Genomic DNA, 21,111 nt, shown 5'->3' with positions numbered 1-21,111 from the left:
GATTTAAGAGAGGCGGAAGGGCACATCAAACTTTCTTGACTGATTTAAATGTTCAAAGATTAAGCCTCCCCATGGCGTAAGCCTGGCTAAAAGTAAGTTTTCCTTCAAGAAGCAAGCAAGATGAGGGCAGAAATCATTCCAAAGGCTGAAAGATAGCCCGAAGGGCTTTTAGGTCAAGCAAGCCTGAAGCCTCAGTGCTGGATCAAAACCCTGGGCTTCCTCACCAAGACATTTTGCATTCAGGGCTAATTATTAGAAGCCATTTTTATTAAGTCTTATTTAGTAAAACTAATACATGGTTTACAGAAAGCTTATAAATGAAAGGTAAAGGAACAGCGTGAAAGGGACCAACCTTACTCCAGAGTTCTTAACGTCTGGGGGGGGGGGACACACATACTGTACCCGATTTTAGAAGCAATTTTGGGTGATTACTAGACCCTACCTTACCCCAGGCAGATTCCTATAGGTGTTTGGACTTCACTTAAAGAACCCTGCCTTGCTCATGAATTTCCTTTAAAGAAGTGTCCTAGCAGGCTTTACTAGGTGTTTACCTGCTATGATCAATTGTTTTGGTTTGTTTCTAGTATTACATAGAGAAACAGAGAGGATGGATATCAGCCCTCTGGTTTAAGGCCTTCCATTCGGACTCCGGGCACTTGATAGAGCTAGATCCACACTGCTGACTTTCTTCTCATGAAGAACTTAAAAAGGAAGCATGACGAGATGCAAACCTGGTCACTGCCACCCTCCACATCCTATCGGGGCCAAGAGAACAGCACCCGGCAGTCTGTAACACAGATAACTGTTCCGGCACAGTACCTGTGCTGCAAACCACAGCATCAATAGCTAAATAACCATGTCCCACCTCACGAGCTCTGTGTGCAGCTCTGGGGAAGTCAGGTAACCAGGGGTGCCAGCCTGGCCAGCAGGCGGCCCTTCACTGCCCTCTGCTGGAACGCGGAGGGCCTTGCTCGCAGCATGGTGGAAGTCGGCCACCTCAGTCAGGCGCCTCTTCATTTCTCTCAACAAACTGGTATGAGCAGGGCTTTGAAAAAACCTTTTTCCAATACAACCATCTATGGGTAACCTTAAAAAATATAAGCATAGATTACAAGATCAACACAACATGATCTATGTGGCACAAAATCACAATCAATCAACAAGTCAATGGTTATAAATATCCCACACTGAATTAATACCTATTATTCTACCTCAATGGTTAGTATGCAGCTCCAACAACATGGTATATATGAAAGCAGTTTTAAAAAGAATGAAATAACTACACAAATTTAAGGTATTACCACCACTTAGCGGTTACTGAATAAAGACAGTCTCTGCTCTAGAAGAACTTACAATCTGGTAGAAAACAGAAGTGCCCAATAACCAACATCCGTATGTTCCGATGGACGGAGTTAAGGGAGTGAGGGTGAGCTAGGAATTGGGCTGGAGTCCGAGAATATGGTCGGGAACAGTGGACAGTTCCAGCCGACCAGAGTCCCTTCAGACCCAGTGGAAATGGCAGACACCTCCCAGCCCAAGGGCTGCCGGGCACAGCCAGGCCTTTGTTCACACCCGTCATGCCCATCAGCAGTCCGCCTGGACGGGCTCCGAAGAGTCACACGAGCAGCCTGTGTGGAGCAGTTTCCCTCCCTTTGCAGCTCTAGAGGCTCTACGCTACACCTTGCCTGGTTCCAGGTATCTGGAACTGTCTTCACCCCATTGGGTACAGGGGATGGCAAAGGAAGAGCTGCCATAAGATACCCTAAACGCAAAAATGGTCTAGTCTAATAAGTGTGAAACAGGGGAGAGAGGGACACTGCTAGTCGTAGGTCAAAGAACGGTTCTAACTTACAGGCCACAGCGGAGGACACAGAGCATCAGAGCAGTGCCAAGTCAAGAACAGGTTCACAGACACTTACAACAACACGGGGTACCATACCCATATTGCGGTCCTGGGCGGTGAAGATACAGGAGGAAGAACTTCTGCCAGATGAGAGGCAGGAGAGGGTGATCAGAAGGTGTGACAAGGGCCTGGTGGGCCCAGCGATAAATCAGCAGCCTCTGGAGGGACGGGACGATGGGGAGCTTCAGCTGGGCCTGGGCTTTCTACAAAAGAGGAGGGCCCTTGAGCAACCATGACATGATCACAGTTCCAAACAGTCTGCTCTTTCTAAGTGATCCAAATGAAAACACTGAACGTTTTGTTTTCAATTCAGTAAGTAAAACAAGTCATAGAACCTTGACCTTTCCGACCCACAAACTAATACTTTAACCTCCTTGGTAGCAAAACATATGGGGCAGGGGGTTTTTTTCCATCAAAACATTTCCCAGACCCCCAGATTGGAATGTGTCTTACACATCACCTAGTCTTATCTCATTTCTGTGCCTCTCCAGGCCTTTGCACATAAAACGCCCCAGTGGAAGGGAGCAGAATGATAGGAAAACCAAAAGCCAGTTTTACTGCCAAACATTATCAATCTCTTAAAAACTTAGATCTGAAAAGGACTTTCCAGAATGATAAACTCCATGACAGGCTCTGAAACCCAAAAGCAAAATCTGTATTATAAGACCCTGAAATAGGTCTTACATTCTAAAGCCTTATCCCAGTGTTCTTTCGCTTCAGTGAGCCTACAGATCAGCTAGGGAGTTTTTAAAACAAATTCCTGGTCCCACTCCACACTTAGAAACTCAGAATCTCAAAAGTTGGGATCCAGGAATCTGATTTTTAACAAGCTCTCCAGGGGACTAAGGCACATGAGACACACTGGAAATTGCTATAAAACAATGGCAATCCCCTCCACACACGCAAAAACACAGCCTTCAATCATTACGATGTGGCTCTTCGTGCTAAATAAACCTTGAAAAGAAGGATGCACTTCAGTTATACAGTTTTAAGCGCTGGTTTGGACACTGTGCTTTCTAAACATTTACAACGAAAGAAAACGGAGAAGTTTAAAAGCTATAGATAAATCTATCAGAGAACCACCTTCTCCCACTCAAATGCAGAACTGCTATTTGCACCTTCAGAGCTTGGTCAGGGGTAAAAGCAGTGTTTATAACCAATTCCCCTTCAACGACCCTTCGGAGCTGGGAGTCTTCTTCAAAGATGGATTCCATGTTCAGTACTGTCCAGGCGAACCAGACCTACAATGACAGCAGGTTAAGAGTGAGGGGAATGAGCAGCTCACTCAGACCAAATACATCCCGATAGTCTACAAATTAACATCTTTTCTACCAGATATCTCAATCAACAAGTATTTATAATTTCCAAAATTAACAGAGTTTTATACCTACCTCTGTTCTTGTCACAGATATAAACTTAGATTAAAAAGATCACTGAAAAATGCTGAATTCCTTTGGAAAAGCTACTTCAGTAAAAGAAAATGTCTGTTCATGCAACATGCAGGTTCTGTATGCACAAGGACAGGAAAGACGGCCAGACATGAGCTCTGCCCTTAAGAAGTTTTCCATCTCAGGGGCACCTGGGTGGCTCAGTCTCTTGAGCGTCTGACTTCAACTGAGGTCATGATCTCACGGTTCGTGGGTTCAAGCCCTGCATCGGGCTCTGTGTTCACAGCTCAGAGCCTGGAGCCTGCTTTGGATTCTATGTCTCCCCCCTCTCTGCTCTTCCCACACTCGTGCTCCGTCTCTCTCTCTCTCTCTCTCTCTCTCTCTCTCTCTCAAAAATATAAAAATAAATGTTAAAAAAAATTTTTTTTTTAATTTTCCATCTCATATACAGGAGACAAAACTAATATATAAGTAATCACAATGTGAAGTGAGAAGTGGTGAGTACTGAATCAGGAGTCCAGTGCTCCGGGAAGCCAGCAGAGGGAGGGCGGGATCACAGAGGCGGACATATCAGAGACGGCTCTGTGTGGAGAATGGAGGCGAAGGATGCCTGGCAAGAGGACCAGTGAGGAAAAGGCAAAGAGGTGGAAACACATGGGACACGGTAGGTAACAGCAAGGAGTGTGTTTCGGCTGGATCATGAGAGTTAAGAGGAAGAGCGGGAGGGAAGACTGTGATGGGAGGCTGAAGGATGTCATTGCTGGTTTAAGTGATGGATCAGGGCCATAATTCGACACTCACACTCGGAGAGGTGGTAGTCATGAAGAAAGTGCTGCTGCGGCCGCTATCGCTGACAAGAGCGGCCAACGCCTCGTGTGCACCGTGTGACGTACTAAGCCCGGCTCTAAGTACATCCCGTGCAGGTGCACTCAGTACTCCCAGCAGCCAGCTGAGGAAGCTGAGGACGGTGAGGTAAGCCCTGCCCAAGGCACAGGGCTAACAAGCATCAGAACCGAGTGTGCACCCCAGGCGGCCTGGCTCCAGCATCCACCCTCAACCGTGCTGCCGGGCAGGCTCTACAGCCGGGCAGACCAGGACTGACCACCAGCGGTCTGATCCTGAGCCAGCTGCTCGGCTCCATTCAACCTCAGTTAAGCCCTCGGTGAAACGGAACAGCGACAGCGCAACCTCAGGAGAGGGCCGCTGCGAGGATTAAACGAACGAGGGTTCTTACACGTGCCAAGGGCTAAATGAGCATTATTTAAAGCTGCTAGCAATACATTAGTAAAGATGAGAACATTAAAGGTTCGCAAAGATTACCAACGGTCCGCAAGGGCTTTCCTACCTGAGTAGGCGTGGCCAAGCCCTCCACGAAGGAAGGAGTGATGTTGCCAGCCACGATCCAGCTCACCAAAGAAGAGAGCAGACTCCGGTCACAGTGGTAACCCAAAGCATTCTATACAGGGGACAGGATGTGGAACAGAGAGAGAAGGCTTTAAAAAAACCTTATCAATGACCTTTTCAAGCATATCAGCAATTATCTTACTGTAATGGTAGATTCTGGTAAGACACAGATTTCATAATTAGTCCACCAGCAGTGAGAGCCACAGGCAGCGTATTACAGCCAAATGTCACGAGCAAGGCTTGTCCTGGGGGGTCCTTTCCTTTGGCTTCCCTGGAATCTGCATTAGCAGACTGTGGTTACTGAGATCAGGTACCAAGAAGACCAAGCTTAAAAAGGCAGTGGCCCCAGAGTAGTACTGAGAACTGTGCATTTGGGGGAGCATCCTGGGAAGGCTACTATCTAGACAATGACCGAAAGACAAATTCTCTAGGAGGTTTACCTTATGTTGCTGGTAGAGCAACTTCTGCACACAGTCTTCCTGCATCAGCTGAAAAGCTGTTTTACACAAGTGGTCCATGAGAAAGAGGATGGGTTGTTCTCGGTACCAAAGATGCTGGCTAATTAGAGCCTGAACCCAGAACTCCAACACGGCAACGGGGCCCACTTCATTGGGCTGGGTGCTTACGGATACATGGGCCTACGGAGAAAGCGCTCAAGTGATGTGGAAGTAAGAGTCAGGCTCCCACTTTTAAAACACCAGCAAAATGACTACCTCCACTACAAAGCCCAAATCTGCGATGTTCTTGGCCAAAAGCACTGTGCCAAGTGCTTTGAAATGACCAACACTCAGATGTGCTAACCCTAGGGTGCTTGATTGGGAAGGTGGGCAAGGGTGTATTTAGGGGCTTCCTGGGGGCCTGACCTGGATCATGCTGTTGAGAAGCTTCACGTTGTCCCCATGGCTGGCTCCTGTCAGGTGCTGTGCCACCTTGTGGGTGACCTGCTGTGTGACACCCTGAGGGACGCCACTGTCCAAGTGTAGGAACAGAAGGAGGTGTGACAGAAACCTGCCAAGAACACAAGACAATGCATTTGACCTTCCAATCAGAAGTCAACAAAATTTCCAGTGGCTAATTACTTAGGAGGAAACAGAAAAACATGAAATTGGTCCCATTTTTAGGCCAAAGCTCTATTTAGGATTTTCAATAAATCTTTAAGAACTTCAGAAAAATGAAGTTTTCAAATTTAAGGTGGGTTAAAAGGAAATCTATCCACCTGCAGAAGTATAGAGAACAGAGATCCCAAGACACACAAACACGTACAAGTTCAAGAGCATTAGAGGAACACCACCCCAAGTGCCCCTTTACCCCCTCCCCACTCACTAACAAATGCCAAGATGTTTGTAAAATCATCCCACAATCTTGTACTGGAAGTCAACTTCCTACAAGGTGGTAGAAGGGGCACAAAGGGGCACAAGGGGGACCCCACCACCATCAGTCAGGAAGTGCCCTCAGTTCCTGGGTTCCCAGCTCCCTCCTCTCTCTGCTTCTGCTGGATTTTCCGCCTGAAACATTCCCCCACACCTAACCTGCCAAACTCCTACTCACTCCCCACACCTCATCTACAACGTTCTTTCCTCAGAGGATACTTTCCGAGCCTTCCTGCCATCTAAAACACAGCTAACCCGTTAACCTCTCTCGTGGCACCCTGTTCTTTTCCTCCATGGGCCTTAAAATTGGCAACTGCATCCTGAGGACGTGATCACTTCCTACGTGTCTGAGGGCAACAGCCGGCCTGCTTCCCTCCCCGCTATACAGGCAGCAGCAGCACACAGTGCAAATCGATAAGCAGTTGTTATTGGTGAATGAACACCCCTCCCATTTCACAGGAGACACAGTGCAGGCCCAATTGAGGCCCAAATCCTAGTCAAGAGGAAAAGTGAGGGCGGGAAAGGTACCAATGAAGTGCTGTACAAGTTCAGAGGACAGAGCCAGTGCAGGCATTAGAGGGGCCTGGGAGAGATACAGAGAGGAAGTATTTGAAACACAGCCTAGAAAGAGTCATCGTTACTCAAAATTTAATGATTAGAGAAAAAAATATAGAAGCCATTCAATCTAATTTTAAAATATCTTTTAAAAATCTAAAAACAGGGGCGCCTGGGTGGCGCAGTCGGTTAAGCGTCTGACTTCAGCCAGGTCACGATCTCGCACTCCGTGAGTTCGAGCCCCGCGTCAGGCTGTGGGCTGATGGCTCGGAGCCTGGAGCCTGTTTCCGATTCTGTGTCTCCCTCTCTCTCTGCCCCTCCCCCGTTCATGCTCTGTCTCTCTCTGTCCCAAAAATAAATAAAAAACGTTGAAAAAAAATTTAAAAAAAAATAAAAAATAAAAAAAAAATAAAAAAAATAAAAAAAAAATAAAAATCTAAAAACAATTTACTAAAATGTGCCAGCCATTGTACTTTGTATCACTTAACCCTTACACCCAGCCTGTATGCGAGGTGTAACAGCCCATTATACAAACGAAGAAACTGAGGCCCTGCAAAGTCAAGGAATTCACCTGTGCTCACACTTCTCGAGGCCCCAGCCAGGTGCTCTCTACCCTGCTCCCCAACTGGCAGTTCTCTTTCCTTCTCTATGCCTTCACTGTTTCCCAGCCTAGCCTCTCCAGACCCTCTTTTTACCCCCTACCCATAGTGAAAAAGCCCCACCCTGCCCACCCTGTCCTCCCCACTGGCCCAACACCTACATGCACTTCAAAACTCAACTAGAAACCCACCTCTTCCATAAAGTCATATGCTTCGGCCATCTGTTGCTTTTGTTCACTGAGCATCTTCTCTTTCTCTCTCTCTCCCTTCTGCTAACTGCACATCCTTTCATTAAGGGAGCTGTCCACCCTCCCCCCCAACCCCCCTCCCACCCCCGCCAACTGCCAATTCTGGGAGGGAGGGGCCCTCAAAACAGAATCCCTATACCCTCCTCTTAGGACTAGTCAATACCACCCAGCACAGTGACAGGCTGAGAGAGAACACATGACTAGGTCAGACCAATCAGGGATCATCACAAGGAACAATGATACAGAAAACATTGGCCCTTCCCACAGGGTAGTACTTAGTTCTCTTTACAGCCACACACTTTCATTCCCCTGCAGAAAAGCGCACCTGCAGTGGAAAAACTGAAAAAGAGAGGCGGGGCCAAGGGACCTGGGAAGGAGGATAAGAGAAAAACAGAGAAACACTAATCCAGGGTCTCTCAACTTTGGCACTACTGACATTTTAGGCTGGCTAATTCTTTACTGTGAGGGGCTCTCTTATGTACTGCAGGACGTTCAGCACTACCCCTGGCCTCTATCCACCGGATACCAGTAGCAGACTCCCCCAGTCGCCCCCTCAACCACCCCCTTGCCCAACCATCCACTGCCTCCCGCTCCCCACCAGGATGTGACCACCAAAATCATTTGGAGACACTGCCAAATGTCCCAAGGGTCAAAATCACCCCTGACTGAGAACTACCACTTTAGAATGACCTGATGTTATCATGAGCCCTTTTCCCAATCACATGAGCCAAAACATTCCCTTCTTGATGAAACCAGCATGCACCGGGTTTTTATCATCTGCAATTAAGAGTCTTGATTAACACCCCATCCTTAATTCTTTTTTTTTTATTTTTTTTTTTTTTAACGTTTATTTAGCTTTGAGACAGAGAGAGACAGAGCATGAACGGGGGAGGGTCAGAGAGAGAGGGAGACACAGAATCTGAAACAGGCTCCAGACTCTGAGCAGTCAGCACAGAGCCCAACGCAGGGCTCGAACTCACGGGCCGCGAGATCGTGACCTGAGCCAAAGTCGGACGCTTAACCGACTGAGCCACCCAGGCGCCCCGCTATTCTTAATTCCCTCCCTCCCAAGCAGCTATTTCTTTTACCCTAAATTCCATATACTTTTACCACACAACACGAATGCAACCTATACACCACAGCATGCATGGCCTTGCCAATAATACTTTGCTTCATAAGTTTTGTAATTACCTCAAAAGTCTTGTTTTCTCAACAAGATTATGTATGTCTCATGTGATGAGCACCTTCCTATGCATCTTATCTGTTTGTAATACTACAGACAATTAACAGCAATGTGTTCTGCTACTGTTACAATGGCAAAGCCATTTGCTGCTCAGTGTCAGAAGCACTATTCCCAGGTTTCATGGAAACTTCCCTTTCAACGGCTAATAAGCTATGAGCAATCTAAAATCAAATGAGAAATGGAAGTATCTTTCATGATAATAAAACAAGAATCATTATAAGAGTCACTGTTTATCAAACTGCATTCTAAACTAGGCAGGAAGTTTTCTGCCTCATAAAAAAATACACCAGTGAATTATATCATTCCCTCTTTTACTTGCAAGCAGTCATCTGTACTCCCCAGGCTGTTTTCTACTTACTGCTCATTCTTCAGAAGGTAATACTGGCAAGGGTAGAACAAAGGCAGGATCTTATCCAGGACATGAACCACTGTTCGCAAATGCCTCGACTGGACCAGAATTCCCAACAGTGGGATGCCTTCTGCACAGAACTTCTCAATGCTATGGAAAGAGACAAAGGTAATGAGCATGCAAGGCAGCCGGCTCAGAAAATGACGTTCTTCCAGTGAGCCATCAGCCTACTTGCTACCCAGTTGATCTCAGGTCTCCAGGACATTTCTGCACCACCAAACTTAGCCCAGGAATACTAGCATCAGAGCTCTGGAGCACAAAGGAACTTAAGTTTCATCCATATGCTCATTTTACACATGAGAAAGGTGAAGTATCATGCCCAAATTCACATAATTTCCTAATGGAGGGCCAAAATGAGAACCCAGGTTTGCAAATTTCCAGTCCACAGCACTTTGCCACTACCCTACTTTGCTTCCCAAATGGTGCTTCTTCTAAGAGCTGTGGGGCTCTCACTGTCTGCATATTCCCACAAGGTAGCAGAGCAAAGAGAAGATTCAAAAGTGAGTTCATTCTGTCAGTATAAAATGGCAAAGTTCTTCTGAAACCAATTTGCATAAAAAATTATTTACTCTTTGACGCACTTCAGAAAATCTACCTTTAAGAAATAATCTCAAATGCGGAGGAACATATGACAGATGATCCATGTAAAAGATGGACTTTTCAAAATTATTTAAAATCACAAACTCAGAAGCACACGATTTATGTAAATTTTGGAAAAATGTATTCAATGCGAATATTATTACATTATTTAAAAATAATGTATACCAGGGGTGCCTGGGTGGCTCAGTCAGTTGAGCATCTGACATCAGCTTACTTAGCTCATAATCTCATGGTTCATGAGCTGAGCCCCACATCAGGCTCGCTGCTGCAGGCACAGAGACCGCTTTGGATCCTCTGCCTTCCCCCCCTGCCCCCCCCCCATTTGTGCGCATGCACTCTCTCTCTCAAAAATAAATATCAAAAAACAAAACAAAACAATGTTTCATTAGGGTGAGAAAGATTCTGGGTGATTTCTTTGACTACTGTTCTCTGTATTCTGTGATGTTATATTCGTATACAACTCATACTGCTGCATACTCTGTACCCAACCCTGAGCACATTCAAAAGATTGTTAAGTTAATTCTAGTATGCATACATCCCAGACGACCGTGGTGCATGGAATTCAGCCCCAAAGAGAAACTCTTTATTCCCACCTTCACTCCATTCAGGATTTGGTAATCAGCACCAAACAAATACTTATGTTTGGAGAAGACACACAGTCTTATCAGTGAGTAAAGGAACTACAGTCCCAGAATGAATAGAAGAAACAAGAAGAATCATGAAACGATTGAGTTCAGAACACTACACTCTGAATCCACACGCCAGACATATGCTAAACGTGTTCAGTGAATCAGAACTCACTTAAGGCTCATAAAGTAAGTCCAGTACTATTATTATTCCCATTTTACAGATGAGGTGCCTGAGGTACAGGACCCTGAGAATGATACAAGGGCTATTGGAAAAGATGTAGAGTGCCTCCCAAAGTGCTTAATTAAGATCTCTCCTTGTCCCAGTGGGTCACTTCTACCCTCTTTTACCTGACTTTCAAATCTGTCCATCACTAGTCCTACTGACTTACTTGAGATCACCTCCGTTCACTACCATGAAGCGTGGGCTTCGGTCAGGAGTGTTTCCTCATCACTCCTCACTCTTCCCCCTCCCCACTCAGACACCTGGTGCTCCTTCCCACGTTCATGCTTGAATCAAATATATACTAGTTCAAGTTCTGGAGATACACTGATGAAAGGACGATGCCCCTGCCTTCAAGGAGCACACAGTGCATGGGAAGAGCGAGAGAGACGATTACACTACAATACAGTAAGGGCTCTGCTCAGAGCGCACAGGTGCTATGGGCGGGGGAGTAGATGGTCCGAGGCTGAATCTTCAACACCGTCACCTGGCAAGGGTGAACATCACCACTCTGCCCCCTAGCCTCGGACGCCTTCTCTACTTAAGACTCCTCTCCAAAGCTTAGCTCCTCCACGCAGGCATCCTGCCCTAATGATCTCTCCTTCCTTTAAATTCCTCCTGCTCATACTCTTGAGTGGTTCCCAATCCAGGCTGTACATCAGAAAAATCTGGAGAACGGCCCCAGACTAAATAGATCAGGACTCTCACACTCTTCTCTGCACAGGGAGCTTTAGAACCACTCCAAACGTGACTCTGAAGAGCAGCCAGAACGGAGAAGCACTGCTCTACACCTCTCATCCAGCCCACGGTCACGTCTTTAGTGCTGCCAATTGATTCCATCTACCATCTCCACTAAACTGTCAACAGCCTGAAGGCCACTAACAATCCTGTCTCTCACTTCTTGGCACAAGGCTGAACATAAACAGCTAATAGCACAACTGGCATCCTACTGAAAATATATGTAATGTGGAACAAGATGTTGAAATTGGGATGCTAAAAAGGTATTACAGTGAGTCTCAAATGAAAGAACCAGAAAGCATGTAGGTGAAAGAAATTTTAGAAAAAAAGAGGCTAAAAAAAATTAATACACTGTAGGAAAATGATCTCTGGGGGGAAAAAAAGGATTTTTAACCAACTAAGAACTCATTCATTTACTTACTGCACCAGTTACTTATTGCACCAGCTATAGCCTTCAGCACTGGGATAAAATGGCAACACAAGACAACCACGGCTCCTGAGGTTAGGACCTCACACATGATCCCTGAGAAGACTGAACAGAAAACTACCACTCAGTGTAGAAGAGACAGAGATCGCTCTAGGCTCATACCAGAGAACCACGTGACCTGAGCAGGCATTTCATTCCCCTGGGCAGGTTTAGCCCTCTAACTGAGAAGCCGAAGTTGGGCTGCCATCACTTTAAACAAAATTCAGTAGAGACGACTAATTATTTTTATATTGTCACGATTCCAAGGAAGACAAAACATCTAGCGCTAACGTGAACATTCTCCTCTGGGTGACAGGTATACTCTCTCCGTAATGTATGAGATGATTTTCTGGTACAAATCTGTCTTATATGAATTTGGGCAGCATTTCCCCTACATAAGCCATTAATAAGGCTTATAATTTGGTCCTGATTGCCCTTAGATAGGTTTGATGGAGGCCTCAGACCTTGGGATGTGAAAAATGAAATCCAGAACCACTGACTACAAGGTTCAGCAACCCTAGGGGTTCAGCCCAAACACTGTACCTGTGGCCCAGAGCTGTCATAGCTAAGGCCAGATAACAGCCGATGGGCATGCCCGCCTTAACAGCCTTCAAGAGAGGATGAAACGTGGGTGACTCTGTCATGTCAGGCACAGTGCTGGAGAAGGGAACAGTTGGACAATTCTGCTGTATTCCATAATCATTTTTGTGCAGTTTTAACCTCAAGATCAAGTTCCAGGCCCACTGGTTAAATGAGGTCTCAGGTGTCTCTCCATATCGAACAATACTGGCCAAATATGAAACCTAAAACAATTATTTATTGTAAACCACATTAGTCACATACAAATTAAATCAGTAAGCTCACCCGCCCATTTGCTTTTGTGATCAGCAACGTCCTCAAAAGAGAGGACACACTACTTACCAGTACTCAGTTTGCAGCACTCAATTACAGCAATTTCTCACAACTGACCACTTCTGCTTACTCACTAGTCTCTTTGTGCGTCTGATCTGAGTCAGCACAAGCAAAGGAGTAATAATACAAAAGTTGGTGCACAACTCATGGGGTGATGATAAATAAGTTTTAACAACCAGTTGGAGTGTGGGAGATCCTTTACAGGGTTTGTCAATTTTGTCAGTGTGAAAACTCCCACCGTGGTCAGTTTCAAGCTACCAAGAGGTCAACAATCTAGTTTGCAAAGTTCCCGAAAATTTAACATTCAGCTCTCCAGAGCCAGGACACGCCAGCTCCAGGTCAAGTCAAATGCCACAGTATTAAAATGGTCACATGTAGGCCACTTCTCAAAGAAAAAAATCTTCATCCAACCACAGAATTCAATTTCAGTATCTTAAGTTGCCAGAAATGTTCTTAGGCAACCTAAGGGTAAATACTGTAGCTGTATCCACCCAAATCATTTATAATAAAGATATTCTCAATATATAAGAGAAGGAAATACCTGCTTCATACTTTCAGAAAGAAGCCCAGCATACGGCTTCTGTGCAAGGTATTTCTGGTACGCTTCAAGAATCATTAAAGCCACTTCAGCATGGACTGCTTGATCCAGATGAAGGGTACCCTTTTAAAGAGAAAAATCATCATAAACATGCCATCTTGATTTTTTTAACATACCTTTGAACAAAAGGACTAGGAAGGATAGTAAAAAAAGGATCTTGGATCCTCAACTTTCCAAAAATTACATCACCTAACAATGAAGTTCTAAAATGACAACAGGAAAAAACATGGAAATCTTAAAGAACCATTACGTTGTACTTAAATAGCCTGAGTCATCCTGGACCCTCATATAAAAGGTATCTTTGAATGTAACTCCCCCACTCCTACCCTAGAAGCTCCATGAAGACTTTAGGTCACAAGTTTAAGGGCACTGCCACAAACCGGGAAGATGTTTGTTTATTATTAAACAAAAAGATACTTAATAAATTAAGTCTATATTAATCCTCATTTTCTCATCAGTGAAAATATAGAAGATACTCAACAACACAAATAAAATATTCCTTTAGGAGCCTGAAGTTGCCTATAGAATTTCCCATCCAATCTTCCTCTGCAACCTGAAGAAACACATTCCTGGGGCACCCGAGTGGCTCAGCTGGTTAAGCATCCAACTCTTGATTTTGGCTCAGGTCATGACCTCACAGTCTGTGAGATGGAGCCCCGTGTCGGGATCCACAGTGACAGCAAGGAGCCTGCTTGGGATTCTCTCTCTCCCGCTCTCTGCCCCTCCCCGGCTTGTGCACTCTCTCTCAAAAATAAATAATAAATAAACAATAAAAAAAAAAAAAGAAATAAAGAAATATATCCCTAATCCTCTCACGAATCCTCTAACGAAGGATCATGGAGACTCTCATAGGGAAGTTCATGCAGCCTGCTAGGAGAGGGAGGACTAGGGGCTTCTATTCACAAGTCAGAGAACACGAGGATGGAAAAGAGGGGTCTACAGCTCTCACTTGGAGGGTGGGAAGCCCCGGATGTACCCATGGGCAGACCCAGGTGGTCAGGGACACTCTGGAAGAAAAGCTCCCTGGCTCCAGTTTTCTCATCTGTACAACGGGGTCAAGTTCGTGCAAAACACACAAAATGGCTATGACAACCAAATGATTTGTTCAGAAAAAAAGCTGGCAGACTGTTAGAGAGGGCTGAGTTCTCTCCCATTTTCCCTTTAAAATGTTGAAACATTATGACCTAGGAACTAACACGTAAGGCCTAGAGTAAAGAGGAAGGAAAGTTTTAATGGTCAAAATCATGGACGTGGCATCTTTAGAGACATGATACATAGCAAACTCTTAATAATAAAAACTATTAATAATAACATTAATAAACTATGATTAATAAAAACTACCATCACTGAGTACTGAGAAATGTTTATGTTTTGAGGAAATGTTTCTCTAAAATTGATGTGTAGAACCTCCAATATCTAGAGAGTGGTTTTGATACACATACCTGTTCACCAAATCCCCAATTCAGTCCTTCTAGAATAACACAAGCCAACTTATTCTTCACCATTGTCAGGTTATAATTCAATAACCAGTCCCGAATCACGGCTATCTCAGAGGCAGAAGGTCGCCAGAGATACAGAGGCAGTTCTTTAAACAAGTATAAAGAAACCTTATTTAAAAGAAAATGATGGTAATTAAGATCAAAACTTAAGGAACAATCCTGAATTACTACAATATATTATTAAACTGCTTGCAAAATTTTTTTTCCAAAAGGAAGTGGGGTCTTGTTTGATTTTTAGACAAATGAAATGGACATCATGGACAACCAAATGAAATAAATATTAAAACCAATAATACACCAAAAGCACATTTTGCTACCCTGTGTAAAGGTCAATCTTTTATTACGTATAATTTGGTATACTTCCATTTAATAAAACCACCATACCAAGACCCAAATTTAAAGCCATAATAAACGAGGAACAGTCATTCATTTTACAAAAAGATTTAGCGCTTTAAATAATTATTTAAATAAACAAAAAACTGGTAGTTGTCAGAGCAGAAGAGGGGAGGATAGTAGGGGGATGGGTGAAAAAGGTAAAGGAGATTAAAAGTGTAAAAGTGGTACAAACTTCCAGTTATAAAATAAATAAATCACAGCGATGAGAAGTACAGTATAGTAATTACAGTCAATGACACTGTAGTAACTTTGTACAGTGACAGATGGTAACTACACTTATTGTGGTAAGCATTTCGTAAAGTATATCATCGCCAAATCACTATGTTGTACACTTGAAATGAATATGATATTGCATGTCAACTACACTTCAGTGAAAAAATTATTATTTCTTTCCTGGCATCTAAAAAGGTATTTCTGTTAGCTCCCAAGCAATCTGGGGAAGAGGGACAAGGAGTGAACAGAGGTAAAAATGAAATAAGATTAACCAAGAGTTGGTAACTGTTGAAAGTAGATGATGGGTACACAGGGATTCATTTCCTATTCTCCCTTTTATATATATTTGACAGATTCTATAATAAAAAGTTTTTAAAATCCTGTTTACAAGAAGTCTATAGCATCACTTTTTGAATAACCTATCGATGTGTGCAAATTAAGATAAATCTGGGGTCACTCAATAGTTTGCTTTAAGGGAGACTGATCAGAAGAGCAATTCATTTTATATTATATTGTCTAGAACAGTGCTATCCAATGGAAATACAATGTAAGCCACATACATAATTTTAATTTTTCTACTAGCCACATAAAGTAAAACAAGTGAAATTAACACATTTCATTTAATCTAATATGTCCAATACATTATCAACATGTGATCATTATATGAAACTATTGAGATATGCTACATACTTTTTGTTCACACTAAATCTTTGAAACCCAGTGAGTACTTTACACTTACAATACATCTCAATTTGGACTAGCCACCTTTCAAGGACTCTACAGTTGCATGTACCGAGTGGCTACTATATTGGACAACACAGATCTAGAACATGCATACTAGTACTTTTCAGGTTCCTGCACTGCCCCCAATGAGAGGCAAAACAAAATGGGAAAGAACAGTAGAAGGAATGAATTTTAAAGAAGCCTTTCCTGGGGTGCCGGGGTGGCTCAGTCGGCTAAGTGTCCGACTTTGGCTCAGGTCATGATCTCGCAGTCTGTGAGTTCAAGCCTCGCATCAGGCTCTGTGCTGACAGCTCAGAGCCTTGGAGCCTGCTTCTGATTCTGTGTCTTCCTCTCTCTCTGCCCCTCCCCCACTCATGTTCTATCTCTCTCCTTTAAGAGTAAATAAACGCCAAAAAAAAATTTTTAATTAAAAAAAAATTACCAAAATAAATCTATCGATACATACAAAGAATAACACATGATGATCAAGTGGCTTTTATTCCAGAAAGCAGTAACAGTTCAACGTTTGAAAACTAGGACAGTTTAGAGCCCACAGATCATTCCTAGGCTCTGGGGCTAGTTCTAATTCCTGATTATCCCAAGGTAACAGCAAAAATATTCAAAGCCATCATATTCATCTGAAGGCACAGAAGGTTTGAACAAGTTCCTCCAAAAACGTCAGGAAGTTCACAAAGCATGAAGGAACTACAGGTATAAACAGAGATTGGAGGCACCTTTTAGAAGATATGCTCTAAAAAACATTATGCTTCCAATTTTTATACTTAAAGTCAAGCATACCTCTGGGCCAGTTTACTAGAAGTATTATGAGCAAATTTAAAATGTAAGTGGGTGTATGTTAGCCAACTTGACAATAAATTATATTAAAAATAAATAAATGAAATGAAATAAAATTCATCCATATGGAAAATTAAATTAAATTAAATGTAAAATGTAAGTGTGGCCAAAACCAGACAGCCACTTAAGAGAAAATGGTGATGAGCTCAACCAAAGCGAAAGAATCTTGCGACCCACTGTGTATTTCTTTAGAACTCATTCCATTAGCTAATCACCCAAAAAGGAGTAACCAAAAACATGCTCCCGTATATTGAATATAAAAGCCCTTTCGTCTCAATAAAATCATATCATTTCGTGGTGGGATACAATGCTTTTATTAAAAAGAAAAAGTACTACTGCCACTATGAAAACACTATGGTGTTGCCTCAAAAATGAAAAATGGAATTACCCTATGTTCCAACAACTCTACTTCTGGGTATATACCCAAAAGAATGGACAGCAGGGCCTCAAAAAGACAGCTGTACGCTCACATTCACAGCAGCATTATTCACAACAGCCAGAAGGGAGAAGCAATCTGAGTGTCCAGCAACAGATGAACAGATAAACAAAATGTGGTCTATACATGCACTAGAATATTATGCCGGCTTAAAAAAGAAGGAAATTCTGACACATGCTACGACATGCATGAACACCGACGACAATATGTCAAATGAAATAGGCTAATCACAAAAGGACAAATACTGTGTGGATTCATTTACACGAGGTACGTAGAGTAGCCAAACTCTAGACAGAGAGAAGGTAGAATGTTGTTACCAGGGACTGGAGAGTGGAGGGTGGAGGGTGGAGGGAATGCAGACTTACTGATTAATAGGTATAGAGCTCCAGTTCTGCAAGATGGAAAGAGTTCTGTAGCTGGATGACAGCAATGGTAACAAGCAAAACAATGGGGATGTACTTATGTCACTGAACCGTACATTTAAAAAGGGTTAATTAAGATGGTATATTTTATGTCGTGTATAATTTACCACGATTAAATTTTTTAATGTAAAAAAAAGTACGATGTACTTTTCCAAGGAGAGCGTATCATTTATTCTTCATTTAGAAAAAATGTGTCTCATAAACCAATCTTTCCCCGGAATCTGCCCACTTATGAATGTAATGAAGCAATGACAGTTATCAGTGATACATCCTACAGGGACAATGCAGTGACTACAAGATGAAGGGCCTCACTATCACTTTAAATGCTCTTCTTCAAGTTACAATGCGGGACTATCTGCCATTAGCAAAACTCACACAATATAACAGTTATTACAGATGATGAAGAAAATCTTCAGTAAGTGTGTGTTTTTTTTAAATGGTACATCCAGTGGGGGGCGCCTGGGTGGCTCAGTCGGTTGAGCGTCCGACTTCAGCTCAGGTCACGATCTCGCGGCCCGTGAGTTCGAGCCCCGCGTCGGGCTCTGTGCTGACTGCTCAGAGCCTGGAGCCTGTTTCAGATTCTGTGTCTCCCTCTCTCTCTGACCCTCCCCCGTTCATGCTCTGTCTCTCTCTGTCTCAAAAATAAATAAACGTTAAAAAAAAAAATTTTTTTTTTAAAAAAATGGTACATCCAGGGGCGCCTGGATGGCTCAGTCAGTTGAGCATCCGACTTCGGCTCAGGTCATGATCTCACAGGTTGTGAGCTCGAGCCCCATGTCGGGCTCTGTGCTGACAGCTCGGAGCCTGGAGCCTGCTTCGGATTCTGTGTCTGCCTCTCTCTCTGCCCCTCCCCCACTCATGCTCTGTCTCTCTCTCCTTCAAAAATAAATATTTTTAAAAAATTTTTTAAATGGTACATCCATACAATGGTATATTTGGCCATTAAAAGTCGTGAAGTACTGACTCATGCTACAATGTGGATGAACCCGAAAACTATGCTAAGTAAAACAAGCCGCTCACAGACCACATATTGTATGATTCCATTAATACAAAACGTCCAGAACAGTCAAATTTATAGAGACAGAAAGTAGATTAGTGGTGGCTTATGGCTGGAGGGGATGGAGGGACAGAGTGTGATAGCTAAAGGGTATGTGGTTTCTTTTTGAGGTAATCATACTGTTCTAAAATTGAGAGTGGTGATGGCTACACAACTCTGTGAAAAAACGAAACACACCAACTTTCATGCTTTAAATAGGGGAACTGTATGGTATGTGAGTTATGTCACAATCCAGCTGTTTTTAACATCAACAGACTACAAAAGGGATTGTGACAAATGACAGAAATAAACTGTATGTGTCTTGTTTGACTTAAATTACCACTTTTATTTTCACTTTTGGCCTATGTAAACAGGGCCTTCTTTCTTAATCATAGTTGTTTCTTCCAAGTATAAACTATAAAAATTATGAAAGCCAAACAAACTTTGAAATACAAACTGTTATTAACTATATAGACTGTACTTAAAAGAAAAGCCTGTTATTGAGGGATGTCTGGGTGGCTCAGTCGACCGGTTAAACATCCCAACTCTTGATTTCAGTTCAGGTCATGATCTCAGGGTCATGAGATCGAGCCCTGCATTGGGCTCCACGCTGAGTGTGCAGCCCGCTTTAAGATTTTCACTCTCCCTCTCCCTCTACCCCTCTCCCGTGCGTGCATGTGTGCATGCGAGCCCTCTCTCAAAACAAGAAAAAAGAAAAAAGAAAAGATAACAAAAACCTGTTATTGAGGGAGGTGCAAAGTCACTTTAAGGAGATTAAAGAGAATCACAGCTTTTTGTAAGAAGCCGCTAACCCCAAGCAGGCACAGTGAATGGCAGGGCCCAGGACACAGTACACGTTGTCTTCATCCTGCTGCGCCTGTCACTCAGTCATTCCCCAACAACCTGATTATTTTTCTCATTGCTCCATTACTCCAGGATAACAGAACAAAAAAAGCAAAACATACAAACAAATTAAGTGCTCTTACCATTCCAACCTGGTCAATGGTGTCTTGAACTCTATCCAAAAGGACAGAAATTATCTCAGGGTGAACAGCTGTGATGGCCCCTAAGAGCTCTCGACCAACCTTTGAAAAAGTCTCTCTGGTGGACAGGGTGACATAAGATACCTAAAAGTGGGAGGAGGTGGAGATGGCACTTTCAATACCCATCAATTATCAGTCAAAACACAGTTCCTTAATGGAGGATGTTTTCAAGTAAAAGAGAAAGAGCCTCACACTGAGCCTTGGGTCACGCCATGTTCAAAAAGATGTCAGAACTACAGAGAGCTACCTGTCTACCTGAGGCTGAGTCAGGAGGAGAGGGAAAGGCACCTATGTAATGACTTCAAGCACCGGGTTGAGGAAGCATATCCCAAAGCCTGTCTGCAGCTATATCCCTTTGGTGTAAAAACTTTCTAAATTTGAGAAAATTTCCAAAATGATGAAAACCAGAATGCATTTCATAGAAATACCTATTGTCTGCTATAAAATAAAATCCCTAACTACACGAGCTTCTAAAATATCAATGTTTATCAACTCCTCTTAACATATTCCAAAGTACAGGTTATAATCCACTGATGCCAATGGCAAGCACATTTCTTTTTTTTTTTTTTTAATTTTTTTTTTTTCAACGTTTTTTATTTATTTTTGGGACAGAGAGAGACAGAGCATGAACAGGGGAGGGGCAGAGAGAGAGGGAGACACAGAATCGGAAACAGGCTCCAGGCTCCGAGCCATCAGCCCAGAGCCTGACGCGGGGCTCGAACTCACGGACCGCGAGATCGTGACCTGGCTGAAGTCGGACGCTTAACCGACTGCGCCACCCAGGCGCCCTCTTTTTTTTAAAAATACAATGGAATAGAACAGAAAAATAACAGAATAGAATAGAAAATTGTGAGGGTGCATCTCAGTAAGATTAACTATTGCTTCAGTTTCACACATACACACACACACACACACACACACACAGGAACACAAAAGCAGAATGTAATACACAGTGTAATCTTTACTGTGAGTACTGGCCAAACCCTTGAAACATTCAAGAGCATAAGTGTTACTTTCACAACAGACCCTAAGAATGTCACTTACTGTATGTGAGAACAGACCTTCCCTCCACACCCACGATATTCTCATACCATGAAAATAGTCTGGAATTCCAGACCCATTTAGGCCTTAACCTCACAAGTAAGTATAGGAATAGCCTAGTGCTGGACCCTGGAAAAGAACTTTGAATCATCCAGTTCATTCATT

The 21,111-nt window shown here is 43.3% G+C and overlaps 1 protein-coding gene across 2 annotated transcripts in view; it reads right to left on the bottom strand.

Annotated features, from left to right (window-relative positions):
* EPG5 (ectopic P-granules 5 autophagy tethering factor) overlaps positions 1 to 21,111 on the bottom strand; it is a 133,060-nt gene that overhangs the window by 80,590 nt on the left and 31,359 nt on the right. For both annotated transcript variants that reach the window (XM_058692218.1, XM_058692217.1), the window contains exons 13-23: positions 19,849 to 19,989; positions 14,725 to 14,889; positions 13,226 to 13,345; positions 12,316 to 12,575; positions 9,069 to 9,209; positions 5,559 to 5,703; positions 5,136 to 5,333; positions 4,637 to 4,747; positions 3,022 to 3,144; positions 1,940 to 2,106; positions 866 to 1,087 (exon numbers count right to left, since the gene is read on the bottom strand). In XM_058692218.1, the coding sequence (XP_058548201.1) occupies positions 866 to 1,087; positions 1,940 to 2,106; positions 3,022 to 3,144; positions 4,637 to 4,747; positions 5,136 to 5,333; positions 5,559 to 5,703; positions 9,069 to 9,209; positions 12,316 to 12,575; positions 13,226 to 13,345; positions 14,725 to 14,889; positions 19,849 to 19,989 (1,793 nt within the window). The remainder of the gene's footprint in view (positions 1 to 865; positions 1,088 to 1,939; positions 2,107 to 3,021; positions 3,145 to 4,636; positions 4,748 to 5,135; positions 5,334 to 5,558; positions 5,704 to 9,068; positions 9,210 to 12,315; positions 12,576 to 13,225; positions 13,346 to 14,724; positions 14,890 to 19,848; positions 19,990 to 21,111) is intronic.

This window comes from Neofelis nebulosa, chromosome 11 (genome assembly GCF_028018385.1).
Source record: "Neofelis nebulosa isolate mNeoNeb1 chromosome 11, mNeoNeb1.pri, whole genome shotgun sequence".
Lineage (NCBI taxonomy): Eukaryota > Metazoa > Chordata > Mammalia > Carnivora > Felidae > Neofelis > Neofelis nebulosa.
Note: the sequence above shows the minus strand (reverse complement) of the source record. Positions and strands in the feature narration are given on the sequence as shown.